General features: G+C 35.0%; 1 protein-coding gene across 1 annotated transcript in view; it reads left to right on the top strand.

The window, feature by feature from the left end:
• Nucleotides 1–10,000, top strand: part of LOC115212907 (carboxypeptidase B) — a 96,036-nt gene that overhangs the window by 82,921 nt on the left and 3,115 nt on the right. Inside the window, exons 8-9 of the mRNA XM_029781727.2 lie at nt 4,106–4,199; nt 4,599–4,801. Coding sequence (XP_029637587.1) covers nt 4,106–4,199; nt 4,599–4,801 — 297 coding nt within the window. The remainder of the gene's footprint in view (nt 1–4,105; nt 4,200–4,598; nt 4,802–10,000) is intronic.

Here is a 10,000-nt window from a genome sequence, read left to right as displayed (position 1 = left end):
ATTGCAATATCTGTGCTGACGAGTATGTTGATTCACACGAAACATCAATGTCAGTTCATAAAAAAATTCGCTCCACCCTACAGTGACGATAACGAAATAGAACTCAGCGTAATTGAGACAGCCGATAACGAAATTGAGGCTGGTGATAATGAATTTGGGATTGACATAAACGAGACTGAAACTGATAATGTCAAATTTGAGAAGGAAACTCTGTGTATACACACGCGCGCGCAGATACACACACGTAACTTCAAAGCCTTGTTGCTAGAGAATATTTTGTCTGTGTGTGTTTTCTTTATTCATTAGTCACAAGCTATTAGCTTCAGATTCTAATGATCTTTTCATATCCTTTAAATAACATAACTAAAATTAAAATTGCAATTAATTACGCTCCTTCATCGGACCTAGAATAAATTTTATCTTTGGTCAGTTGACATTCTACAAAGCTCAAGACATCATCATCGTCAACGTTGTCGTTATCATCATCATCATCATCATCATCATCAGCATCATCATTCAGAGTGTCGTAGACATCAAAGATTGTTGATATCTTGTAATTACAAGATTTGGAGTTAATTATCTGAGAGGTGCTACTACTCTGTAGCAGAGAGATCTCGTTTTTAGCTGAATGGGAAGGAGCAACGTAAAATGAAGTGCCTTGCGGAAGGACGTAATGTGCTGCCCACTTCGGAAATCAGAACCTATGATCTAACGATCCTGAATCTAAGAGCCTACTACTAGGCTACGTGCATTCATATATAAGATCTACATTCGAATACTGCCTCCATATCTGAGGTATTACAACGACACACACATCCTAGAATACATCCAGAAGAATATGGCAGACTACCAAAGGATAATTCACCAACATGTAACAATCAAAGCCAGCTTAAGGGCAATAGATACAACAGCACCCGGATCCAGGAGGCCCATGAATGATATAATTTCATAATATTTCAAAAGCGATGGTGAACCGTTATTTTTTCTGTACAGCACTTGGGCCCATGAGTACTTAAAAACAGCTCTGACTACAATTAGCTTCTTTCTTTTTCCTACCTCAACTACAAGAGCTTCTGCTTCTCTGAACTAGCAAGCAACATCTATGTTTAGTTCACTAGATCCCCCACACTAAATCCTTTGCTCAATTCTTCCTTCTCAGAAATAAATTAGCCCTCCAGAAGCCCAAATATTTTCTGTAACCATCAACCTACAAGTAGCTATTTCTCTTCTTCCGACCATAACTTTAAAAGACTAATAAAGGTGAGCCAATATCTAAGAGACCGCTCCTTTCCTGGATACGTGAGCGATGGCTTTCAGTGGTACAGGAATAAAGAATGTCTAATTTTACATTTATTTTTCCTTTATTTTACCAAATCTTTCCCCGCTTCGCTCATTTGCAACGGTATGAGGAGTGAATTCTGCAAAGTATTTGCTATCAGAGCAAAGTAATTTTAGAGGTTGAGATCCCGCGTCTACAAACCTAGATTCATAGGCAATATTATAGAAATGTCCAAAGTGGAAGACATTTTTGCATAACGACAAGTCATCACCTTGAGTCAAGTATCAAGCAAGATTGAGCGCGATTTACGTCTCTAATTAGCTGAAAAATGCATAAACATCACACAATCGCATTTTATTTCTCTGACAAATCTGAGGATATTTCTTCGGCGAAATTAATGTTCAAACAGTTCTTTCTTCCTTGTGATCCTAAACATCATCATCATCATCATCATCATCATCATCATCATCATCATCTTCTTCTTCTTCTTCTTCTTCTTCGTCGTCGTCGTCGTCGTCGTCATCATCACTATGTTCCTTGTTGTCCTAGTCGTAAGAATCGCCATCGTCGTTACTTCTATTAACTTGATTACATATTGAGTAAATAAACAGTTTCTATACATCGAGATAATTTATTCATATTTGGGTCAGATTATTTGTTAATCTGTAGTTTAATCTGCCGTGAAAATATCGCAAGGTTGGCGCAATTACGCTGTGCAAGATTAGCTCTCGTATTCAACCAAGTACGAGCGTATGATACCTCAGCATAATAAAGCTTTAGACTTCACGTCAATTTCTCAAGTTAGCCTCTACCAGCACTGCGTCAGCTTCATTTCCTCAGTCATTTCTTACGTCTACTTTGCGTGTTCTAATATGCTAGCCTATGTCAACGGTGATAGTGGAAGCTAAAATTTCGTTTATCAGCATTTCTTCTTCTTCTTCTTCTTCTTCTTCTTCTTCTTCTTCTTCTTCTTCTTCTTCTTCTTTCTTCTTCTTCTTCTTCTTCTTCCATTGTAATAATAATAATAATAATAATAATAATAATAATAATAATTATTATTATTATTATTATTATTATTATTATTATTATTATTATTAAGGGGGCGAGCTGGTAGAACGATTACTGCGCCGGATAATATGTTTAGCTGTATAAGCACAAACACAAAGACCCGCAATCACACACACACACACACACGCACAGGCACACGCGCGCACGCACATACGTATGTATATATATATACGACGACCTACTTTCAGTTTCCGTCTACCAGATCCATTCACAAGGCTTTGATCGGACCGAGGCTATAGAAGACACTGCCAACCGTAGTATGCAGTGGGACTGAACCCGGAACAGTATGGTTGGGAAGCAAACTTCTTATCACAGTCACATCTGCGCCTAAAAAACGAGATGGGTTCCCCAAGCTGTCATCCACCTAAGTACTAACTAGACTCGACGTTGTTTAACTTCAGTGATCGGATGAGAACCGGTGCTTTCCCGTCCATTTCACTCTCCCCAGCTTGCTATACGCCTTAAATGCACTCTTCGCGTACCCGCCCTTCAGTAGGTCTTCGGTCTTTTCCACCTCTGTTCCACCTGATCTGCTTCATCCATTTCTAAATACAAATTCAACGCACTTCTCTCTATGTACAGCACGTGTTGTATGCGCTGCAAGTTGCAACAAGCCTTATTTTCTTAAATGCTGACCACAGGTTGATTAAGCCGTTAGGGTAAACTGTAATTTAATATATGTATGTGTATGTGTGTGTGTATGTATAAACAGAGAGAGAGAGAGAGAGATGAGAGACTTGTTCTCTGTATAGAATACACTTCGTCGTGCTCAAGAGATTTAAACTGGAGAAGGTAAAGAAATAAATGTAAGGATAGGCAAGTCGATATACAAAAAATGTACACGTTTACATATAAAAATGCTCGGCTTACATAGAATAGAAATGATATCAGGAATTAAAGTGGTTGAATAAGAGTTTTACGAGTCCAACAGCTGTTTCTGGGGGAGATGTCAAAAATAATGATTGCAAATTGATTCCATCATCGGATAATACCAGCCTCTGTCTTCAGGGAAGAATTTTATATATATAAGCAAAATTCAGGTTTAAATATGTTTGTGACATATTTCAACTGCTAAAAGGTAAATACACTGCAGTTACTGTGGAGAAAATATCTCTTTTATAGTAAAATGTGTGAAAACATCCGGTCTGTTCAGTGTTGCCATCTATTAGGAATCCCAGACATCAGTGTTTTGAATTTATTGACTCTTGTCAACGCGATGTACCTAAGAGCGGCTACTCTAGCTTTATGTATAATTCTGTCAACATTGACTGAATTATTTTCTCTACGGAAACAGTAGTGTATTTGCCTTTTAGCAATTGAAATATGTCACAAACATATTTTAACTAACCTAAATTTTGCTTATGCCTAAACACTGCTTGGCGCAAACATTTCGATATGTGTATGTGTGTGTGTGTATGTATTTATGTATGTCTACCGAATTTTTTTCACAAAGTACTTATTGAACCGATGCTATAGTAAAAGACACCAGCTCAAGGTGCCACGCAGCGTGCACGAGCAAACACACATGTAGATGTATATTTGGAACTTTCTTCGAAGTGAATCATATCTCTGACCGAAACCAGAGCCTTGCTAATCCATAAGACGTTATCGTACGAAATATATTAATTCATACATTGAAATATACTGAAACGTGACTTAAACTGAACTTTCGTGATGCATAGGTTACATTTTTTATTGTAAAGGAAATGTACCGATAAATTATTCTCTTTCTTTCATTTAAAAAAAAATATTTTGAAGGATCGTCTCTGGAGAAAGACTCGCTCGCGTTCACCGAATTACAATCACTGTATTGGAGTTGATATCAACAGGAATTTCCCAAACCATTGGAATGGTAAGTGCGTGGTCATATTTTCGATTGAATACTGGCTTTGTGAAAGTAGCTTTTTTCTTTTAACTTACTATTATATATAGATAGATATAGATATATATAGGCACTTTTAATACCACCATTGAATGACACGAACAACACTGTTACCAAATTCTCTCCTATAATAAATCCCGAGGGGACATTTAAATTTCCTTCATAGTATATATTACTGTTATTTGAAAAAAAAGTGCATAGAACATGATATAGCCCGCGATAAACTACGTCTGAATAAAAGATGGGATAGTCACGGCTGGAACGGCTTTGATTATAGTCTGTTCAACCAGGGCTGACCTGAACATATTTAGGCATTTGTACGTGTATTAATAATTAAAAAATATATGCTATTTCATGATTTTTCTTCAGAGGATGGATCCAGTAGCGACCCGTGCAGTGTGGAATATTCTGGACCAACAGCCCTCTCTGAACCGGAGACCATGGCCTTAGCTAACGCCATGAGAATGAGACAAGGTGAATTGATAGCTTATATCAGTCTACACGCATATGGACAATTATGGATTTACCCATGGGGCTACAAGATGGAAGAACCCACTGATGTGGATGATCTGGTATGTAAATATCTTCTGAAACATTGAATTCAATTATACACATGCACACGCACGCACACACACCTACACACACACAAATCTAACAAACAAATAAACACACACACACACAAGCATAATACTTGGAATTGTCATAAACCTTGTCAAACGACCTTATAGATAACATGAACCTTATAATTCCCCGCCAATCTGCAGTTGTCAAATACAGTTAGTTGCTATCATAAATTGCTTCTTCTAAGAATAATATTCAATAATGCTTTTGTTTTTATTTTATTTCAAAAGCCTTGTAGATTCAATTTGTTATTATTACTCCCGACCATGGTTATTTGTTATTCATGTGATATCCATCTGTTATGTACGCATCTATTCCAGTCCATCCCTTGTGATTTGTACTGCACCTATCATTTTTCCATTTCCTGTGCGGTTTCTGTCAACACGAACAGTGGAATTCCCCAAATCCTATACCACGACAAGTTTTAACTGCTCTAACCTGCTGTTGTCAATGGTACTTGTCTCGATTTGGCCTTTAATTGCCAATTTTGACATCGTCTAAGGATATTATGTCAAGGTTCTTAACTAACTACTCCCTGCTCGTTAAAATCAGTTCCTTTCTAGTCATAATAACTAGCTTCAATGCCTACCAGTTGATCATGAAATTCTTTGGTGGCAAACCGTAAGGATACTGATCCAAGACACAATGTTAGAACTTCGTTGACGCCCACTGAAATGCACAAAATGTTCAATGCTTTGTCTAGCGATGCATACAGAATCGATCAATATGCATATGTCAGATCAAACATGATAATCAGAAGAATATTTGTCCCTTCCTAGCATGTTTAATTAAACTCCAAATCCTCTGAGTATGCTCAAGGAAGTCTGGGAATCTCGAAGCACAAGCTTTCTAAACTGTTGTGTTTATGAATTCATTCAATGCAAAGAACCATGGCAGCTTTCATGCCAATATCAATAAAACACCTGAGAAGAGATATCGGACGGAACTGATCAATAAATTATGCCATCTACTCAAGAGGCATCTGCATTCCCTTTGCCGAGTTCCTTCTTTTTAGGCTCACTGAAATAAACACTCTGAGGACATCAGCATAATGCTTCTAAAAGTTTGATGGGATAACATTGTTGCCTGGGAGACTTTTGAACTTCCCTTTCCTTAACTAAGATCCAAAAGGTCAATTAGTTTTCAGGTTTAGGTGAAAAAAGAACTCATCATTGTCTGGCTGTATGGAGATGGCTTCATGGAGCTTCAAACAGAAACTGTCTAAACGGGTTTCAATTTTTTCTTTAGATATGTTTAAAGAGCCTGACCTGCTTTGGTCAAACAAGTAAAGGATTCGAGAGATTTTCACTTTCTCATGTTGGCTCTGTGGTCTTAATGTCATACATACATACATACATACATACATACATACATACATACATACATACATACATACATACATACATACATATATATATATATATTATATATATATATATACATATACATATATATATACATATATATATACATATATATATACATATATATATATATACATATATATATATATATATAATATATATATATATATAATATATATATATACATACATACATATATATACATATATATATACATATATATATATAATACATATATATATATACATATATATATAATATATATATATATATATCTATATATATATATACATACATATATATATATATATATATATAATTAATTAATAAGGGTGAGAGAATTAGATACTAATTTAATAGTATATCTATTCAACACCAAGTGGCCTAGTGCTCCGAGAAACCTGGATTATTATAATATTTTATAATATATTATAATATTTTTACAAAATAAATATAAGAGAGTGGTCACTATATGGCTCACTCTAGCACCAGTTAATCCAAAAGGTTTCAACCACAAAAATACATGTTTCCCATGAAAGTCAGTACGATTGTTAGCTCACACGGACAGGGCAAATAAAAAATAACAAAATACAGATTATTTTGGGACAATTGTTTCGCTATTAATGAATTAAATGTAATTTTACTTACAAAAAAATCCACTTGTAGCTCGTCAGCCAAAACTATCTGGATGAAATCCACTCAATCACACGCCAGATTTTACCATAACGATAAATACGCGTGTGGTTCAATTGATTACATCCGACGTTATAATTCAAATGCCCCAACTAACAGCGCGCCAAACTTTCACGGAAAACAAATACTGCATTTAGAAATAAATGCAGCATAATTATAATTAATTAATAAGGGTGAGAGAATTAGATACTAATTTAATAGTATATCTATTCAACACCAAGTGGCCTAGTGCTCCGAGAAACCTGGATTATTATAATATTTTATAATATATTATAATATTTTTACAAAATAAATATAAGAGAGTGGTCACTATATGGCTCACTCTAGCACCAGTTAATCCAAAAGGTTTCAACCACAAAAATACATGTTTCCCATGAAAGTCAGTACGATTGTTAGCTCACACGGACAGGGCAAATAAAAAATAACAAAATACAGATTATTTTGGGACAATTGTTTCGCTATTAATGAATTAAATGTAATTTTACTTACAAAAAAATCCACTTGTAGCTCGTCAGCCAAAACTATCTGGATGAAATCCACTCAATCACACGCCAGATTTTACCATAACGATAAATACGCGTGTGGTTCAATTGATTACATCCGACGTTATAATTCAAATGCCCCAACTAACAGCGCGCCAAACTTTCACGGAAAACAAATACTGCATTTAGAAATAAATGCAGCATAATTATAATTAATTAATAAGGGTGAGAGAATAGCGAAACAATTGTCCCAAAATAATCTGTATTTTGTTATTTTTTATTTGCCCTGTCCGTGTGAGCTAACAATCGTACTGACTTTCATGGGAAACATGTATTTTTGTGGTTGAAACCTTTTGGATTAACTGGTGCTAGAGTGAGCCATATAGTGACCACTCTCTTATATTTATTTTGTAAAAATATTATAATATATTATAAAATATTATAATAATCCAGGTTTCTCGGAGCACTAGGCCACTTGGTGTTGAATAGATATACTATTAAATTAGTATCTAATTCTCTCACCCTTATTAATTAATTATAATTATGCTGCATTTATTTCTAAATGCAGTATTTGTTTTCCGTGAAAGTTTGGCGCGCTGTTAGTTGGGGCATTTGAATTATAACGTCGGATGTAATCAATTGAACCACACGCGTATTTATCGTTATGGTAAAATCTGGCGTGTGATTGAGTGGATTTCATCCAGATAGTTTTGGCTGACGAGCTACAAGTGGATTTTTTTGTAAGTAAAATTACATTTAATTCATTAATAGCGAAACAATTGTCCCAAAATAATCTGTATTTTGTTATTTTTTATTTGCCCTGTCCGTGTGAGCTAACAATCGTACTGACTTTCATGGGAAACATGTATTTTTGTGGTTGAAACCTTTTGGATTAACTGGTGCTAGAGTGAGCCATATAGTGACCACTCTCTTATATTTATTTTATATTATATATATATATATATATATATATATATATATATATATATATATATATATATATGAGTATAAGCATATACATACATACATGTGTGTGTGTGTGATTTATTCAGATCACAGCGTGAAATAAAACTTTAAATACACATGTATATATATACATCTTAGAGAGAGACACAGACACAGACACAGAAAGAGAAGGAGAGAGAGAGATATGTACACATACGCACGTATATGCACACGCATACGCTACAGGTATATGTGTGTGCTTGCGCGCGTGCATGTATGAGTGAGTGTGTGTATGTACTGACGTAACAACCTTTAATTTTACGGTCATATTGGAAAGAGACTTACATGTCTTGTGAGATGATGACGACAGCAACAACTAACAGTTTCACTGACTAATTATGACTACATTATGACCAACTACTTTATCATTAATGAGTATGCCTTGTATTAAAAGATTTGATCACGAGATGTTGCAGTAAAAATTATTTACCTTCTCAGTTGTCTTTATTTTCCATATAATAGACTATATTAATCAATGTGGCCTTCCAGCCTTAAAATGACAATAAAATTTGAGGGGATTTTTCATACCATTGATCCCATAGAGTTGCCTTCGTTTGCTCGAAACTCATGACTTAAATGTTATTTGTATAATTGATAAATGTAATGTTAAAGGATGTTTCAATTTTTCAAATTTGGCTTGAATGAGAAATTCATACATAGAGAACATTAAATATAACAAATAGAACAAGGGTTGTTATAAAATAATCCAATGATTCGCTGTGAGCGACAGAAACAATATTGGTTCAAAATAGCATTTCCTGTTGACAGCCTGCTAAACTGTGGCATCATTTATGGGCGTATAGTGCTTTAATTTTAATGCACTAATACTGTTTTTCATCCCATAGCGAAATTTAATTCAGTTGCCGGCTAATTGCGACATCAATGAATTTTCAATCATTATTTTACTATATTAGTAACGCCTTATTTTGTATTTGCATGCGGTCGCCAGTGAATACTTGCTACTAACGAAGGTCAATGAGGCAGAAATACGTATTCAGCAACGCTACCGATGCATATCTGTGATTTTTAATTCTATATGTCTATAAAAGATGCATTCTCGAGACGAATGTCGTAGTTTAGCAGACTTTCAACAATATATCTGCTTCACAGATTGCTAATTCAACTATATTTCGTTGATGTGCTAGCGGTATTTCGTCCGTCTTTAGGTTCTCAGTTCATATTCCGTCAAATTCGACTTTGCCTTGCATCCTTTCGAGGTCGATAAGATAAGTACCAGTTGAGGACTGGGGTTGATGTAATCTACTTAAACCCTCCTCCGAACTTGTTGCCAAAATTTGAAGCCAATATTGGCTCGCTAAAACAAAACACCAGCTAAGTACTGAGGCCTATATAATTGTTGTTGACTCCCTAAAACTTTTGGGTTTTATTTTTACCCAAGTGATAAACTGCTATTTAGATTCTTCTCTGTCTACACTCTTAGTTCAAATCCTGCTATGGTTAATTTCGTCTGACACCTCAGTTTTAGCGATAGAGTAAAAGCTGGTCTAGATCTGCATCTGAAACAATCTATTTTATGACACTTTTACTCTATTTTTCTTTGTATAAATCTACGGTCATGCGGTTAAGAAGGTTGTATCGAGGCCAT

Source organism: Octopus sinensis, linkage group LG1, assembly GCF_006345805.1.
Source record: "Octopus sinensis linkage group LG1, ASM634580v1, whole genome shotgun sequence".
Taxonomy (NCBI): Eukaryota; Metazoa; Mollusca; class Cephalopoda; order Octopoda; family Octopodidae; genus Octopus; species Octopus sinensis.
The sequence above is the reverse complement of the archived record's forward strand: the minus strand, read 5'-3'. Positions and strand labels throughout refer to the sequence as shown.